Here is an 18,171-nt window from a genome sequence, read left to right on the forward strand (position 1 = left end):
GGGAATGTTCCTGACAGGCTTTGGAGCCAGTCTGGTGTTGATCTTCTCAAGTCCTAGCGGTACCCCAGCAAAAGGTGAGAGAGGAGGGCCATGGCGGAGACATCTGAAAGGATGCAGAGCTGGTTGGTTGGCCCTGGTGATGGCTGTGAACCCTAATCCCTAAGTATGCTGGTTAATATCTGTCAGCATGACAGACCTGAGTCACCTCAGAAGCCAGCTTCTGAGCCTGTCTGTGAGGGATGACTTAGCCTGGGTTCACTGAGGTGGCATCGAGTCCCTGATGATGTTGAAAGGAGAAATGAGAATGAGTGTTCCTGTGTGCCTCTCTGTGTCACTCATGGCTACTTCTCTTTCTCCTCAGCTCACCATCATGAGGGTTCTAGCTGCTAAAACCTACAGCTCGAATGGCCAGTTGTACTGTCCCCTCGTTGCCGTGATCCACACCTGACGAGAAAGAACACAGGAAATCTGGGTTCACGGTTTTAAAGGGACACAGCGCGTCACAGTGGGGAAGGCAGGATGAGCCAGCTGGCCGAGTTAGGTCAGGAAGCTGAGGGAGATCAATGCTGGCTCTCAACTCCAGTTTTCAATATGGTTCAGTCTCGGACCTGAGCCCATGGAATGGTGCCTCTTAGCACGCAGGGCGGATCTCCTCTCATCTGTTGAATGTTTTCGGAAACCCCATCAGAGAGTATCTGGTATACCAAGGGGAGGATCCAGAGGTGTGTCTCCTGAATGATTTCTGAATCCATTCAAATTGACAATGAAGATTAATCATTTCAGAGCCCCAAAGTGGTTCAGGGGACAGGGGACGATAGGAGTGTTGGGGACATTTGCTTGAGTGGTCTTACTTGCTTGTCCAATGGGAGAGTGGCCCAGCCGGGCCACACAGAGCTCAGCAGACATCATCACCTGACTCTGCGGACACACAGAACTTGAAACTGTCCCAAGTGAGTGTGGAGTCCGCGCCTGGCCAGAGACATCCTCGGACAGCTGGATTCTCAGTTTAGTTATAATGTGGTTGAAAGAATATTAGGAAATCTGCCTTGATTTGCTTAGTTGTCTTCAGATGACTCTTTTTGTCTTCCTGCATTTGATGGAGGAAAGCAGATAGATACAAAAATGCAAATCAGCCCTTTATCATGTAGAGACAAGTTAACATTCTGAGGCTTTGAATGGGTTTATTTGGATTGTGTTCTGTGCTTGATTTTATATCTTGCTGCTGCTTTTTTACATGGCGTTTAATGACAGACAAATAATATTAAGAGCTGTCTGCTAAACCGTGCCTCCCCAGTGGGGTTGGCTTCCTCTGATTTCCTACGAAACCACTACACTTTGAAGACACATCTGCCTGCTTTTTCTCTTCTGGATGCCTTTTCTTTTGTATCCAAATCACCTGCAAGGAGGTTTTTTTTAGAAGTCCCAGTGTGCAGGGCTGGATGGACGGCTCAGTTGTTAGCAGGGGCTGATCTTGCAGATTCAGCTCCCCACACCCTAGTGGCTCACAGCCCCTTATAATGCCTATTCCAGGGGGATCTGACGCCCTCTGCTGGCTTCCACAGAGACCTGCACTCACACGTGCACACCTGCAGACACATAATTAGACATAAAACCAATCTTTTTTTTTCCTTTTCTTTGTAAGGGAAACCTGGCATAAGGCTATAGTTAGAGCGCTGTAAGCCTGGGTGAGGTTCAGGATCAGTTATTGTAGAACCTTGGTGTCCTGCCAGCTTTGAAACCCCATGGGTCCATGTGGGAAGGAGCTAAGCAAGACTCAAGCCTGTCGGTGGCAGAGAGAGAGAGAGGCATGCCTCCAAGCTGTTGTAGGCAGCAACCTGAAGAGAGGTTCCTTAATCCCTTAAGGGGCCTCAAATCGGGTGTCACAAAAAGGAATTTCATGATGAGCCATCATGGAGAAGATTGGGAGGGTATGGCAAGATTTTAATATAGATTTTGAGCACTAGGGTTTAAAAGAACAAGAGGCTCTCAGAGAGAGAGAGAGAGAGAGAGAGAGAGAGAGAGAGAGAGAGAGAGAGTTAGTTAAGCGTGCCTGCGATGGTGGGTGTGGGCTTTTCAGAGTCACCCTTTGTTCCCCTCATAACCAGAGCATAGCTAGGGCTTTGCAGCGAAAAAATTATTTTGTTCATTTACTTTGTGGGGCCACTGCATATGTAAAACCAAAGAACAACTTTTGGGAGTCAACTCTTGCCATCTACCAGGTAGGACCCAGAGACTGAACTCAGGGAGGCAAGCATGGCAGCATCTGCTGATCAACTTTGGTGTTTTTTTTTTTTCCCCCAAAGTGTTTCAAGGAATTTAATGAGTGTGGGGGCTGGGATAGGGGATGGTTGAGACAAAGCAGTCAGGATTATAACTAACAAGGTAAAGGTTGCAGATTCCAGGGATGCAGGAAGTTCTGACTCCCTCACTGTCAACCAATTTAGTAGTCATAATTGTGTTCGCGACGATCCCAATAAGTACCTGGGACAGGAGTGAGGTGGCATGCTGGGGCCCTTAGCCTGGCTTCCTGCCTCTGTGCTGGCAGCTTGCAGCTTGTGGAAACTGTGTTCCTGGGGTCTTAATCCTCAGCTACTAAGAGGCTTCAGTTAGACTCCATGTCAAGGGCCCACTTTCCTTCCATGCTCTCTCCTTCCTCTCTCAAGTTAGTCCAGGCTAGAGAAAGCACTGCTTTGCAGCTGAGTGGGTGGGTCCTGAGGCCTGATGCGGGAGTTATTTTATGGGGAGCCTAGGGCAGCGGGAAGTGACAGTAATACATCATAGTTGTCTGCATCTGCAGCTCAGATGACCTCTGTTTGCTTTAGATGACCTGGCCAGTGGGTTGTAAGAACTTGGGGTTGTGCAGGCCTAGAGTGACCACTCCCTTTGGACCAGCCTGGTTTCCCTTTGTGCATGTGCCTCCTTCAGTCAGTCACAGTGGGTAACAGACCAGGGACTGCCCCAGCCATAGCCCTTCAGATGGTCACGTGACTTAAGTCCCCCTTCCTTGTCATGTCCTGGTTTCCCAAGGCTCTGTCTTGTGGAGCAGTTCCATGGATGCACCTATGACAATTCCTTCCTCTCCCCCAGGGTACCTCTGTGACGTTTGCCGGCAAACGAGCCCCATCTCTGGCCCCTGCCAGGACTGGGATGGTTGCACATACCTCTCTGATACTGTACCACACTCGTGGTAATGGTGTCTGCCTGGCCTCTGGGACCAACGCTTCACAGTGGCTCCTTCGGGGAAAGCACAAGGAATGTTCCTATAGCTGGGGTGGGCAGGAGGAATAAGAAAAGCCTTTCTGGGCTTAAAAAAAAAAAAAAAAAATAAGAAAAATGAAAAAAAAAAAAATCCAGATGGCTCAACGGGTAAAGGGACTTGAGGCAAGCCTGGCGATGTGAGTTAACCCCCTAGGTCCCACATGGTGGAACGAGAGTCAACTCCTACAAGCCTTCCTCTCATTCGCACCATAACAAGTGCCCCCCCCCCATGAATAAATAATTAACATGTAATAATTTTTTTTTTAAATAGCCTTTCTCGGGATGACAGGGCTTGAATAAGGGAGGTGTGTTAGCTTAGACACAGAATGTACAAGGAGTTTTCATGGGGGTGGGGGGCAGTGTGGAGGGGAGAATGAGTGAGCCAGCACATGCTCTTGTAATGACTCAAGTAAGCAAAGAAGAAAGTCATCCCGGACAGTCCTGTGCACAAATCTGGGTTGACATCGACAAAGCTGGCACCTAACCCTTTTGGCTTGCCACTGATGCAGGAGTTTCCATTTAGAGCCTCATGCCCGCCCGGCTTGGGCCTCTGGATCTTACTCTGCAGTGGCTGCAGCCCCTCCCACCAGCTCTCACAAGCCCTGTTGCCTTGTGTCCCTGGTGCAGGTGGTGCTCCCCACATTCATTCTGGAGAAGCGGTCCTTGCTGGAGATGTACGCAGACTTTATGGCGCACCCTGACCTACTGCTGGCCATCACTGCCGGGGCGACACCAGAGGAGAGAGTCATTAGCTTCGTGGAGTATTATCTCACTGCCTTCCATGAGGGCCGCAAAGGCACCCTGGCCAAGAAGCCCTACAACCCCATCATCGGCGAGACCTTTCACTGCTCCTGGGAGGTTCCTAAGGACAGAGTCAAGTCCAAGTGGACTTCCCCCCACCCTCCCATTAGTGTTCACGAGCATCCAGTGGCCGACGACCCTTCTAAAAGCTATAAGCTCAGGTTTGTGGCTGAGCAGGTATCCCATCATCCGCCCATCTCCTGCTTCTACTGTGAGTGCAAGGAGAAGAGACTATGTGTCAACACTCATGTATGGACCAAAAGCAAGTTCATGGGCATGTCCGTGGGGGTCTCTATGATAGGGGAAGGTAAGCCAACTTAGCGAATTGGAGTCTTACCCACTGCCCTTTGCATTGAGATGAACAATGGTTGCTTTTATGCATGGATTTTATTTGCAAATGGGGGTGGGAGGGTGGGAAAGAGAGGTGGATGCCAGGCCAGGTTGGCTGAGTTCCCGTGGTCCCAAGTGCTGGATGGAAGGGATGGGTCACGGCTTCTTGCTCACCTGTATCATCACACACGGTGTGGTTTGCACACTCCGCCTTCTAGAAGCTTCCTTTTTCTGATGGCCCGTGGATGTTAGGGCTGGCCCTTGATGGGTGACCACACATGAGTATGTGGCTGTAAACGTGTTCCCCCTCACCAGTGTTCTGGCGCCCAGACCAGGAAGATTACAGAGTTGCCTGCTGAAAGGCGCTCATAGGAATCCCTCAAGTCTTAGGCTGTGCAGGGAACGCTGTAGTGAGAACAGGCTGACCATTCGCTGCTGGGTGGACAGCATGCTCTTATCTTAGGAAGACCTTTGTTCATTGTGTGGAGAAACCCTCAAGCCCTGTTAGGTCGAGGTGTCTCATCACATCTATGTAAGTCACTTTATTCACAGATCTATTAGAGACTCTACAACCCCTATCCTAGAAAACAGAAGTAAACAAACAAACAAACAAACCCCACAGAATTTTAGTTTCAGCCTCTTGGCTTCTCAAGAGTCCTTCTCAGACCCTGTCGTTGAAGATATTTTTATTGTGTGCATTTAGGTTTTTAAAAATCATATATGTGTGTATATACACATATATATTCTATATGTGCACGATATATATATACATATATATGTGTATATATATGTATATATACATATATATGTGTGTATATATATATGTGTGTGTGTATATATATATATCTCACAAGAGGGAAAGAGAGAATGTATGGAGGGAAGAGGGAGGGAAGAAGAGAGGGAGCAGGAGAGACAACAACTTGCAGAAAGTGGTTCTCTCTTTTCACCATGTGGATTCTAGGGAATCAAACTCAGGTCTTAGCTTTGCGGCAAGCAGCACCTTTACCTGCTGAGCCATCTCTGCAGCTCTACCGTTGGTAGAACTTGTTGGCTGAGCACTTAGAGGTGCTGGGCACTGTCCTAGATGCTTGGCTAAGTGAGGAAGAAGAAACCCCCACATCCCCTGTTGCTGTGTGAAGCGTCTACCATTTCTGTGTCTGGGGAATAAACAAGAGGGGTCATCTGAGTTCTGTGTTGAGAACTAAGTGCCTTAAGAGACAGGGAGTGGCCTGGGAGGGGCAGGGCAAGCTGCTGGTGAGTAGGCCTCCCTGAGGAGGGGCATCAAGTGTAAGGTGTGGGCAGCCTGATGAACGCTTTCACAGACCTCTACTGGGGTGAAACCAGGTTTCTTTGAGGAAAAGAATTCAGGTCCAGCCAGTATTAAACAGGACTGGAGTTTAGAAAGACATTTAAAACATTGATTTAAGTGTGGGGAGAGGAAGAAAATAGAAAAAGAGGTGCCACTCCCACACATGGGCGTCAGCTCTTGGGGAGATGACCTCAAACACCTTAGCAACAGGCAGGCGTATCTGTGTTCATGGGATTTTTTTTTTTTTTTTTTGGCTTCTCTAATTACATCATGAAAGGTTACTAAAACATCCCCCCCCCCTTTTCTCTTTCTGGTAAACGAGGTGGTGGGTAACACCTGGCGTACCCTAGATTAGATGTCTTAGCCACTGTTCTGTCACTGTGAAGAGACACGATGACCAAGGCAACTTATAAGAAGAAGCATTTAATTGGGGGCTTACTTATAATTTCAGAGGGTGAAGCCGTGATCATGGCAGGAACATGGCAGTGGGTGGGTGCGTGGGTGGGCTGGCAGGCAGGCAGGCATGGTGACGGAGCAGTAGCTGAGAGCTCACACCTGATCTGAATGTTGAAGACGGAGCTAGACCAGGCCTTTGATACCTCAGAGCTCAACTCCCAGAGACACACCTCCTCCTCCAAGGCCACACCTCCTGATCCTTCCCAAACAGTTCCACCAACTAGAGACCAAACATTCAAATACATGAGCCTATGGAGACCATTCCCATTTAAACCTCCACAAGAGGTTTATTGTGTTCTCTGTGTTGTGAGCATCTTGAAAAGGTGTAGGTTGGCTTTGAATGGTAGTACACACCTTTAGTCTCAGCACTTGGGAGGCAGATCTCTGAGTTCTGGGACAGCCTGATCTATAAAGTGAATCTTAGGAAAAGAAAAAAAAATTATAGGGAAAGGAATAGACCATCTCATGTGTAGGTCATCAGGATGGTTTATTGCTATTTAACTTTTTTAAATGTATAATTAATTATATGTGTAATGCACATGTTCAGGTCAGAGGGCAACCTGTCAGGACTCAGTTCTCTCTATCCTCCAGGTGGATCCAGTGGATTGAACTCAGGTCATCAGCCAGGAGGCTTTAGGGGACCACTAAGGCCTAACCCACTTGTAACAGTCCAGTTGTATTCTGAGGTGGGGAAGGCTGAGGGGGTGTGCCTATGGCTGTGAGGGCGAGGGTCACTGAGGAGGGTTTTCTTTCTGTTTATAAATTTTAGGGAGGAGGGGTGTTTGCTGAGAGACGATTTTTTATTGTTGTACTGACTCTCCTCATCTTTGCTGTGTAGCCCAGCTGGGCCTGAATTTCATAAGCTTTGACCACCCACATCTGGTTCTTTACTGAGGCCATGATTTTTTAAAAAAATTACACACACACACACACACACACACACACACACACACACAATACATATATGCAAGTGTGAACACATGAAAGTCAGGAGTCAGCTTTCCAAGCATGTAGGACCCACGGACTAAACACCGACTCTTCCATTATCTGCAGGTACTTTTGCTGAGCTACCTTGCTGGTCCTCGTTGAGGTTTTTGCTGTGAACAACTGGAAGAGTGTGTAGCTCCAAACTGAGTGAAGAGGGAACGGAGGAAGAATGTAGGGTCAGTGTTAGTTAAGTGTGGTGCTCCTGTGGAGAGCCTACACTCTGCCAGGGGGATCCCTGGCCCAGGTCAAATTATGTCATGTAAAGGCCAAGGAGTTAGCTCTGAGAACCCTGGCCCCTGCTGTCCTCCCACAGGGAGGGGTATGGAGGCTTTGGCAGAGGCAGAGAGGCCACCACAGAAGGACGGGAGGAGTAAGCAGCTGTGGAAGACCATGCTAGTCATCTCTAAGAAGATATGACTACTGGTGACTGGGTCCGGAGGTCACAGGTGACCTGGATAGCTTTTGTCTGTTGTTGTCTAAGTGCAGACCCAAGGGGATCCCTTCAAGCAGGGTCTGGGGAGAGTAAATACAGCCAGTGGTATTTGTGGGCAGAGTGTTGAGGAAGCCATATGTGAAGGGCAGCCTGTGTGATCACCCGTGCTCAGGACTTCTTGAGTGCACAACCTTCTGTTCTGGATGGGAAATCAGAATCTGAGACACTTCCAGAAAATTCTGCATATCACAGGTTCAGGACCATGTGAGGCAGTGACTGGGCAAGGACAGAATGATGTCTAGCCCGGGTGCCTTCAAATCCTTGAAAGGTTAGAGCCAGGGCTGCCTAGGCCTGTCCTGGAGGAGGTGTGAGGTCAGGCATTACCTGACGGGCCTGTTCTGTGCCCTCAGTCAGGCCCCCCTGCTGTACTCAGCCTTCTCCCCAGATGCAGGCCTGAGTGCCGCCCTGGGCAGCAAGCCCAAGGGTGGGTCTCCACAGCTGTGTGGCCTAGTGGAAAGCTCAGTAGAAGCGAAGGCCCCAGAGGAAGGTTTATGTTTGCTGTGACTTGTATCCATGGGTCCATAGTTTAAAACAGAGCAATTCAGTCTATCTTTATCGAAAAACAAAACTTGGGGCCAGCAAGATGGCTCAGTAGGCTAGAAGCAGCGCTGAAAACCCAAGATTAATTGACCCACATGGTGGAAGGAAAGAATCAATTCCCACAAGTTAGCTTCTGGCTGACACACACACACACACACACACACACACACACACCTAGACACATACACACACGATACATGAATAAAAACTAGAAAAAAATTGATATTCATGTTATTCTATTTGATTTTAATACTTATTCTAAATTCCCCACAGGGCGTGTCCTTTAGCTGTTTTTGCTGTTGGGAATTTGTTTTCCCTTTTGTTTTTATAAGGGAGGTTCTTTCTGTAGTTCCGTAATTCATTATATAGCCCAGGCTAGTCTAGAGGCCTGCATTATTATACCCAGTGGCATCAACTCTTTGTAGATAAAGTACAGATGTTTTCTAGAGACCACCACCACTTTTCGAAGTTTCTGCCTGTTTCATGCAATGCCGCAGGCCTGTTTATCTCCGTATTGATAATGGACTCCAGAAAGCCTATTTCTGCAGGTGGTTTACTTCACCAGTCATCTGACAGGTGACTGGCACTGCCCTTCGTGTGGGCTTCTGCAAGCAGATGAGTATCCAGATGCCCTGGTTAAGGCCAGGGAGGCTTAGCCCTCAAGGGGACCACAGTAGACGTCGTGGTAAGGTTGTAGCATCAAGAAAACAGGCTGCCCATCTGGAAGGCAGTTACTGTCTTAGTGTCCTTTACTGTTGCCGCGGTAAAATATGAACAGGAGAAACTTAAGGGAGAAAGGTTGTGTGGCTCACGGTTCCAGGTTAGTTACAGATCATCATGGCAGAAAAGTCACAGACAGCAGAAGCTTGAGAGAACTGGTCACACACACCGTGTCCCCGTCAGAAGGGAACAGTAGACTCATGGCGATCACCTTACTTTCTTTTCTTTCAGTCTGGAACCCCAGCCCATGCATGGCATGGCACTAGTCATGTTCTAGATGGCCCTTCCTACCTCAGCTAATCCAGTTAAAACCCCTCACAGGCACACTGACACAGGTCAGTGTCCCAAGTGACCTACCTCAGGCCAAGCCTACGATGAGAACTAACCCTCCTAACAGTACATAGCCATCAACACCTGCAGCGTGTATGGGGGCCTAGAAGGGACTGGAAGCTTTTTCCAGAATCCCAGGGGCCTCTTCCCTGCCAGAAGAGGGCCCTCTCTGTGGCTGTGGCCAGTGCTCGGGGAATCAAGGAACTTAGAAGTAGAACCGAGGGGTGACAGTGACATCCCGGTGGCCCTTTTTCCTTTTCATCTGAGGCAGGGCAGACCCTGGTTTCACTGTGTCACCCAGGTAGGCCTTGAGTTTTCAGTCCTCTTGCCTCAGCCTCTGGATGACAGGTGTGGACCAGCACACCCTGTGACTTCTCTCTACAGTCTTCCACTCCAGCTCTTGCTTTTTGTCTTCCCAGGCTGCCCAGTTTGTGGAAACCTTTCACAACAATAGGCTTTGAGACAGATGTTCAGACTGTCTAGAATCTTCTGCAAGGCCCAAGTCAGAAGCCAGGATGGTGTGAATGTGGGGGGGGTCTTATTCTCTTATTGATGATGTGAGTGTATCGTCTTTTTTTTTTTTTTTTTTTTTTTTTGGTTTTTCGAGAAAGGGTTTCTCTGTGTAGCCCTGGCTATCCTGGAACTTACTCTGTAGACCAGGCTGGCCTCGAACTCAGAAATCTGCCTGCCTCTGCCTCCCGAGTGCTGGGATTAAAGGTGTGTGCGCCATCACTGCCCGGCGAGTGTATAGTCTTATTCCTCTATTGATGATGTGAGTGTAGCATCTTCTATCGTTGGTGTGAGTGTAGCATCTTCTATTGATGGTGTGAGTGTAGCATCTTCTATTGATGGTGTGAGTGTAGCATCTAATCCCCCTACTAAGCGTGTGGCTGGAATCTCTGTGTCCCATTTACCATACCCCGTGTGCATATGCAGGCTCTCTTCTCCCTCCCCTTGGCTTCCTCCCATCTCCAGATCTTTGTCTATTTCAGGAGAGAAACAGGGACTGGCAGTGCCCCTTAGGTTCTGTCTCCAGTATCAGGTGTCCCCTGCTTACATTGAATCCATGATCTTTACTATCCTGGGAGGTTGTGGAGCTTGAGGGCCCCATACAAGGAGTTCTCAGGAGGCTGGTGACCAATGGGCACCCAGTCCTCACGGGGACTGTTGGTACCAGTCTTTACTCTTGTTGGTTGGAGAATCAGAAGCCTTGGGAGGGAACACCACAAACCACTTCTGGTCATGTATATGCAGTTAGAGAACGGAGCTGTCAGCCATGTAGGCTCCTGGTACCTTGACAGTGGGTGCCCTTGTCTCAGTACTGAAGGAGAGCAGGGAGAGACATGCAAGGCGAGGTATTTGTTCACGGGGTTCTCTCACACACTAGCTGTCCTGGAGCAAGACTGGAGCCTTTCCTTCCTTGTTGATTTGCCCACCCTCCATACCTCTGCAAACCACCGCTTCCCTCACAAAGGTCCTTTCCTTGGTCTTTCTTGTCACCACAGGGAATTGCATATGCAGCTCAAATGCCTTCTCCTTGAGGCACGTTCCTTTTCTACATTATTCTGTCCTTGGCACCATTCCCCTACTGCCTTGATCATAGTCACTGTGGCATCTCTGTCAGTGCCAGCTGACAGAGCAGGTCTACCTTCCTCGCGGTATTTCTCAGAGCTCCACCAGCACACAGGCAGTGAATCGAGAGCTCTGTTGAGGTGAGAGGCATGGGATGCGCTGCAGGGCCTCCTGGATCTCCCACCCACGTGTTCTCATCCCTCATGCTCTCTGCCTGTTCATGCTGGCCTGACTCTCCCTCTCTCCTGGAGGTGTGCTTCGGCTCCTGGACCATGGGGAAGAATACGTCTTCACACTGCCCAGTGCCTACGCCCGCTCCATCCTCACCGTCCCATGGGTGGAGCTTGGAGGGAAGGTCAGCATCAGCTGTGCCAAGACTGGGTACTCTGCCACTGTGACATTCCACACGAAGCCCTTCTATGGCGGGAAAGTCCACAGGTAGGAAGTGGCCAGGACTCTGGCTGCATTTCTCTTTATGTCTGAGTCGCCTCACCCTTTCAGAAGAAACTAGGTGTGGTAGGCACAGCTGTAATCCCAATATTCTGGAAGCAAGAACAGAATCAGGAGTTCAAGGTCGTTCTTGGATACTTAGTGAGGCTAGCTTGGAATACATGACATCTTGTCTCAAAACAAAATAACAAGAACAACAACAACAACAACAAAACAAATAGATGGAGTCCTAGCCAGGCAAAATACCACTTAACTATAAGCCCAGCCCTCTGGAGGCAGACTTTCAAATTCCAGGCCAGCCTAGGCCTACGGAGCAAACTCCAGGCTAGCTTGGGTAACATAGTAAGATCTTGTCTCCAAAAAGTCCAGGGGTAGGGCCACATCTCACTAGTAGAGTGTATACCTGACATGCACAAAGACCTGAGTTCAATTCCCCGGCACTTTTTGTCCAAACAAAACAAAACAAAACAAAGGATGGCATTCAGTAGATGAGACAACTATCAAGACAGAGTGAACAGTCTTGTTTGAAGAAGCACCTCTCTCCTTCACTTCATAGGTGAGGCTTTGGGCCGCCTAACTCATCATTTATGGGGAGTCTGTGGTACTACCGAAGACTCCCAGAGGATAAATGGCCTTTTAGCCCTTCTCTCTCTAGTGCAGTGCTCGGCAAGCACAGGCATTATGGCGGTCCCCGTTTCTCAGCTCCTGGAGTCTTGGGTGTATAAGCCACAGACTATGTCACTATCCTTAGAAGCTGGGGAAACCAGGTCTTGAACTAAGGGAGAGGTCACCATTGGAGGAAGGGCAGACTTTTTCTATAGCTCTGTTTGGAGCAAGCCTGCCACTAGGCAGACCTCAAATCCCCAGCTGCTTCTAGGGCCTTGCTGGTGTTAGCTTGGAATAGGTGCGCTCTCTCACGCACGTGCACACGAACACACACACACACACACACACACACACACACACACACACACACACGGAGCAGTGCGCTGGAGTTATGCTGATTGAGTGTCTTTCTTCCCAGCATTCAGTTGTCATACTGGCAACTGAAAGACAGCGGGATCATCAGAAGTGCAGCCAAGTGTCCCCTGTGGAGAGCCCACTGCACAGCCTTTGCTAGTGCGATCCCCTAACTCTGCACCACCCAGTCATGCCTATGAGGAGCCTGAATGGTTCTCAGATCAAGGAAGGTGGCTTCCAAGCCTACACTGGAAACTGGAAATGTGGGCTAAAGAGCTGGCCCAGAGCTTAAGAATGCTTACTGTTCTTGTAGAGGACAGAAGTCAGTTCCCAGCACCCACGCTGGACGGCTCACAACCACCTGTACCTCCAGCTTCAAGCCGCCTGCCCCAAGTCGTACTCAGCATGTGTATACCTCTCCCCCAATACGTGTAATAAAAATAAAAATAGTAAAGGCAAACTGAAAACTCAGCACAAGCTGGACCACGGGATGCAGAGGACTTGGCTCCAGGGCCATTTTCTCCCACTCAGACAGAGAGGCCTGGGTTCCCCAAACAGGGTTTCCACAGGCCTTTTCCTAATATCATTGTGTATATACATGCATGAGTGTGGGGCTGTGCCATGGTGCGTATGTGAAGATCAGAGGACAACTCTGTGGGGTTGTCTCTCTCCTTCCACCTTTACATGGATTCTAAGGACCTCATTCAGGTTGCCAGGCTGGCATGGCTAACACCTATACCTGGTAAAGCATCTCACCAGTTCTCCACAGGGGCTCTTAAAAAGAGCTTGAAGGTGGTCGTCCAGGTATTGCTGAGTCCACAGGTACTGCCATGAGCTAGTAGGCGGTGCCATGAAGCCACGTTTGGCTCAGCCTTCCTCTGGGAACGTGTGGGTGCTGGGTAGATAGATATACAGACGGTAGGGCCTGTGAGCAGCCCATGCTTCATCCACACCCAGAACTGACCTTCTGGTGACTGGATTGTTTGCTGTAGCTTTTGTTGTTGAGACAAGTTGCCATACGGCCTAGGCAGGCCTTAAATTTGTAATCCTCCTGCCTCTGCCCCAAGTGCTGGGATTACTCAGGCATGCACCACACCACAATGTTTGGCGTAGAACCAAAGACCTTATTTAAAGATGGAAAAGTTCTTCCAACACTCTTTCCAAGATAAAAAGTGTAGCACCGGGAGATGCTGTTTTGGAGAGGAGGGAATATATTTTACTGTTGGATCATGCCCGTGACAGAGGGCATCTTATATAATCACTGTGCTTGTCTCTTGGAGCAGTGGGGCAGGCTGACAGCTCTTACTGTTGGTCCATCTTCCTCTGAATTGGTTTTACCTCAGGGTTTTTCTCTTCTCTCTCTTCTTTCCTTTTCTTCCTCTCTTCTGTTTTCTTTTTTGATTCAAAGTCTATCTGCTTAGCCCTGGCTAGCCTCATTCTTGCCTAGGTTACCCTGCCTCTGTTTCCTAAGTGCTCAGGGTTACAGGCATGAGCCCACACCCCCAGCTACCTTCTTTTCTTGTTCTGATCAAGAATATTATAATTTCTTTTAACAGCCAGTCTTTGAGTCAAACTGTAAGCCAACTCCTTGTCCCTAAACTGCCTTTTGAAAAGCCTCTGGACCGGAGTCCCCCTTTTTGATTCATTTGGCCTGCTTATTAATTCAGAGTCACAGCCGAAGTGAAACACAACCCAACCAACACCATCGTCTGCAAAGCACATGGGGAGTGGAATGGCACCTTGGAGTTCACCTACAGCAATGGGGAGACCAAAGTCATCGACACGACCAGCCTGCCTGTGTATCCTAAGAAGCTTAGACCTCTAGAGAAGCAGGGGCCCATGGAATCCAGGTATGCCTGTCTCCGCCTTGGCTGAGGGATCTGTGGGGAACAGCAGCATAGCGAATAGCAAAGGACCAGAGTGTGTGTCCTTTAGCCACTGAAACACCCCTCATCCATTAGGGATGGACCCAGGGACCGATCACTTGGGTGGTTCTGCAGCTATAGAGCGGGCTACCATCCACCATCTGGCAGACGTGCTGCCTGTTCTGAAAATGCTTGTCCACTGCCGGACTCTTGGTTGATTGTAAATTAATCTGAGAGTTGCTGGTAATTGAAAGAACTATGCAGGGAAACAGCAAGACTCTTTCTTGACAATTATTTTTAAAATACTGAGTGTGGGCACAGGCCGTGGAGTCAACTGCATACAACCCGTGCTTCTGGGAGAAGCAGGTGCAGCTTAGGGACCCTTAGATTTAAACACATGAGCTCACTTTAGTCTTGAAGACCCCCAAACTCAGGAGACCCTCACTCAAGTCTCGGGAAGTCACAGCCACCCAAAAACTCGCAAGACACCGTACCTGGATGCAAACAGCAGAGGCTTTATTAGGGAGAGTTGGCCAGCCAACGGTCAATTTGTTTGCCCATGCAGGAGTCGAATTAACAAAGACTGGCTGGCTGAGGGGCTTTTTAAAGGGGAAAACCACAAACCAGGGGAGTGGAGAGAGGGGTGAGGGGTTGCTAAGGAAATATAACATAAAAATAGCGGAGAATTCCAGAGGAACCCAACCTAAGTGAATCAGGGTCATGTGGAAAACACTCTGTATACTCATTCTTCTCAAAAAAATGTGGTCTTGCCCTGTTACTTGCTCAACTATTTCTCAGTTGTTGCCCTGTCAACGTGGTTACTAGTTTCTCAGCCCCACCTAGATGACTTGCATTTTTCATTGTGGTCAGGAATGTGTCTTCCTGCTTTGAGCCTTCCCCACCCACAGGTGGGTTCTCTTCCCTGAGGCTTGAGGAATGTTAATCCAGCAAGTGTCCTCTGACTCAGGGATAATGTACCCCTCCCAGAATGTGGAATGTGTCTCGGGGCAGTGAAGGCCCAAAATCTTACATTCAGTTCCATTTTCTTGGAATTAGTGAACCTGCATTCTTTTGCTCAGGTCTAGGGGTCATAAAAACTTTCTATATTTTTCATGCTCTTTAAAGAAAAGCCTGTATATATTTTATAAAATGATCTTTATAATTTTTTACTCTACACTCTCTTATTCTATTTCTGGGGGATCTATCTGTTGGCATGGGAAATTATTAAATTCAGAACGATTCAAACATATTTATTTTTGAGAAAACAGTTCAAGAAAGAGAAACCATCTACATTCATACCCAGCATTTGGAAAATAGTTAAGTAAATTATGAAACATTCACCTAATTAGTATGACCACTATATGCTCTGTCATGTGACCACTGAAAGTGACTGCTATACAGGTCCACAAGCAGATTGTTCATAGAAGATGCTATTTTGATATTTCAATCTAAGCCAACATGGCCCATGGGTCCAACTGAGACCTGACTGATTTACCAAAAAGTTTTTTTTTTATGTATTCATTTTATGTTTATGTGTACGTGCATGTGTGTGTTACAGTACACACGTGGAGATCAGAGGATAGTTCTCCTTCCACCATGTAGACTCTTGGGATCCAATTAGCTTGTCAGGCTTGGTACCCTCTTCCTGGGTACTGGAAAACCCAGCCATATTCATTCATAGCAGTGAATAGCATATACAACTTCTATGTGTAGAGACACAAATTCTCCCCCACCCGCCCTGTTGGGTCATGGCTGCAGGAAGAGCAAAGGGTATGTTGAGAGGTGGTCCCACCAGGCCCCACTGCTTCTGAGGGGCATTCCCAGGATGAGGTAAGGAAGAAGTGGTCAGCTCAGGAACTTTGGAACACTTGTCCCCCTACCCCAGAAGGGAGAGGCTAATTAACATTCCCGGTCAGCTCAGGAACTTTGAAAAGGTCATGGGACACTTGCCTGATGGGAGAGGCTGATTAACATTCCTCGGACCACAGGGGAGGGAACCCACCTGTGGGTGGGGAAGGCCCAGAGCACATAGACACATTCCTCAGGATAGACTAACCCTTGCCATCTGCAGACAAGGGAGGTCCTTGCCACCTCATTCCCTAAAGACCAATCAGTATAAAAGTCACACCGTTCTGCCAATCATATTGTGCCTACTCACTGTTTCTCTAGTCTACCTCTTAAACTGTATAAAAACTGGCCAAATGGGCTGCCCCGGGTTGCCGCCTCTCCTTTGAGTGCAGGACGACCCCAACATGTTGGAACAATAAAATTCTTCTTGCTTTTTGCATTGATTCACAACTCTGCCTGGTTCACTCAGGGGGTTCCCGGTAAGCTAAGGTTCCCAAGAGTCTTATAGTTAAGCTGCTCCTTGGTCAGCCTCTGGGTACTTGGAACCCTGTGAGGATCAGGGAAGGAACCCAGTGCCAGAGTTAGAAAGGGGTTACTATGTTTTCTTCTTCCTCTGTATGTATTTAAACACAGTTCTGGGCATGGTGACATGATGACACATGCCTACCAGTAAACTAATGCTCAGGAGGCCGAGGCAGGAAACCAAGCTGAGAAGTCCATCCTGGACTTACACTGTAAGACCCTGATTCAGAAAACAGTAACAAAGACAGCATGAGGCTCACTCTAGGGAAACTGAGTTCTCTACTTAAGGCTGGGAGTAGCTGCTCTACACCCCAGTCCCCACCATCCCCACTGGGTCCCAGGCCTCCCTTAACTGCAGAGTTAGAGAGGCCATCGGTATCACTTGTATTGTTAATTGAGCTCTACTGTGTTGCCAGCCTTTCCCCATGGCAGACTACCCCAGCAGGGTGGGCTGATGATACTCCGTCTGCTCATCACCTGTGTCTGCTCCTGATGAACAGAGCATGCTCTGAGCAAAGGTCCTTTCTTGGATCCCAGAGGCAGGCCTGGGAATGCTACTCTGACCTTGCCACACCCTGTTTTACTTTGGCAACCTCTTGGGATTGCCGTTGACTTCCTCTTCATCCAATCCCCACCCCACCCCCAGCTCAGAATTCAGGGCCTTTCTTAGGCAGGTTCCCTCTCCTGTACTCATTTGACATGAGTTTTCTTGGCCAAATGCAGTTGCTAGTAATATAGCCACCCATGTCATTGGGTCATGAGGATTAAATGAGTGTCTCTGTAAGATGTTTATAGAGGTGCCTGGTAAGAGCTGTGTATACCTGCTGTCCCTGGTGTGGATCGGGGAGAAGTGCTCAGCCTGCTCTTTCCAGTAGCTTTTGAAAGACCCCCGAGAGGGGAGACCCTCACTCAAATCTCGGGATATCACGGCCACCCAATAACTCACAAGACACCAATCTTGATGCAAACAGCAAGAGGCTTTATTTTGGGAACCAGCTAGCTGAGGTTGAGGCTCAAATTGAGGAGTGTCGACCCCCAAGTGTAGAATGTGAGGGGTATTTAAAGGGAAAACCCACAAAACCGGGGGTGGGGGTTAAGGGGGAAACAAGGAAGAATACCATAGAAATAGTGGAAAGTCCCAACCCATTACCTAGGGTGGGGGTGTAGGAAACATAACCTTGTTCAACTATATATTTTGTGGTCAGCCAGTTCCTGGAATGACCCAGATGACCTGTATTCTTGGTTCTGCTGCTTTGTGGTCAGCTAAGTTTCTGGGACATAGCTGGCCTGGCTTCATTCTATGTGCTAGGGGTCTCAAAAAGTTTCTATTCCTTTCTTTTTCTACCTCCTCCATCCTGGAATGTGTCTCCTTGTTTGGGCCTTCCCCAACCAAAGGTGGGTTCTCTTCCCTGAAGTCTGAGGAATGTTAATCAGCCTCTCCCTTCCTCTCTTGAATGTTAATCCAGCAAGTGTCCTCTGACTCAGGGATAATGTACCCCTCCCAGAATGCAGAGTGTATCCTGGGTCAGTGAATTCTAAGACCTAAAAATCTCACATTTAGTTCTGCTTTCTTTGTGGAACTAGTGAACCGGCTGGCCTACATTTTTGGCTCAGGTCTAGGGGTCATAAAAACTTTCTATTTTTTCACTTTCACCTCCAGAGTTTTACTCAGAACATGAGGAAGTCTTGCTGTTTGAAACAGGTAATGTGGAGGCAGCAGACGTGTAACC

At 48.5% G+C, this 18,171-nt stretch overlaps 1 protein-coding gene across 3 annotated transcripts in view; it reads left to right on the forward strand.

Moving 5' to 3' along the window:
- The window catches only part of Osbpl10 (oxysterol binding protein like 10), a 249,757-nt gene that overhangs the window by 227,799 nt on the left and 3,787 nt on the right, over positions 1-18,171 (forward strand). For all 3 annotated transcript variants that reach the window (XM_076917765.1, XM_034483854.2, XM_076917766.1), the window contains 3 exons: positions 3,886-4,366; positions 11,048-11,234; positions 13,874-14,056. In XM_076917765.1, coding sequence (XP_076773880.1) covers positions 3,886-4,366; positions 11,048-11,234; positions 13,874-14,056 — 851 coding nt within the window. The remainder of the gene's footprint in view (positions 1-3,885; positions 4,367-11,047; positions 11,235-13,873; positions 14,057-18,171) is intronic.

Source organism: Arvicanthis niloticus, chromosome 21 (genome assembly GCF_011762505.2).
Source record: "Arvicanthis niloticus isolate mArvNil1 chromosome 21, mArvNil1.pat.X, whole genome shotgun sequence".
In the NCBI taxonomy this organism is placed as follows: domain Eukaryota; kingdom Metazoa; phylum Chordata; class Mammalia; order Rodentia; family Muridae; genus Arvicanthis; species Arvicanthis niloticus.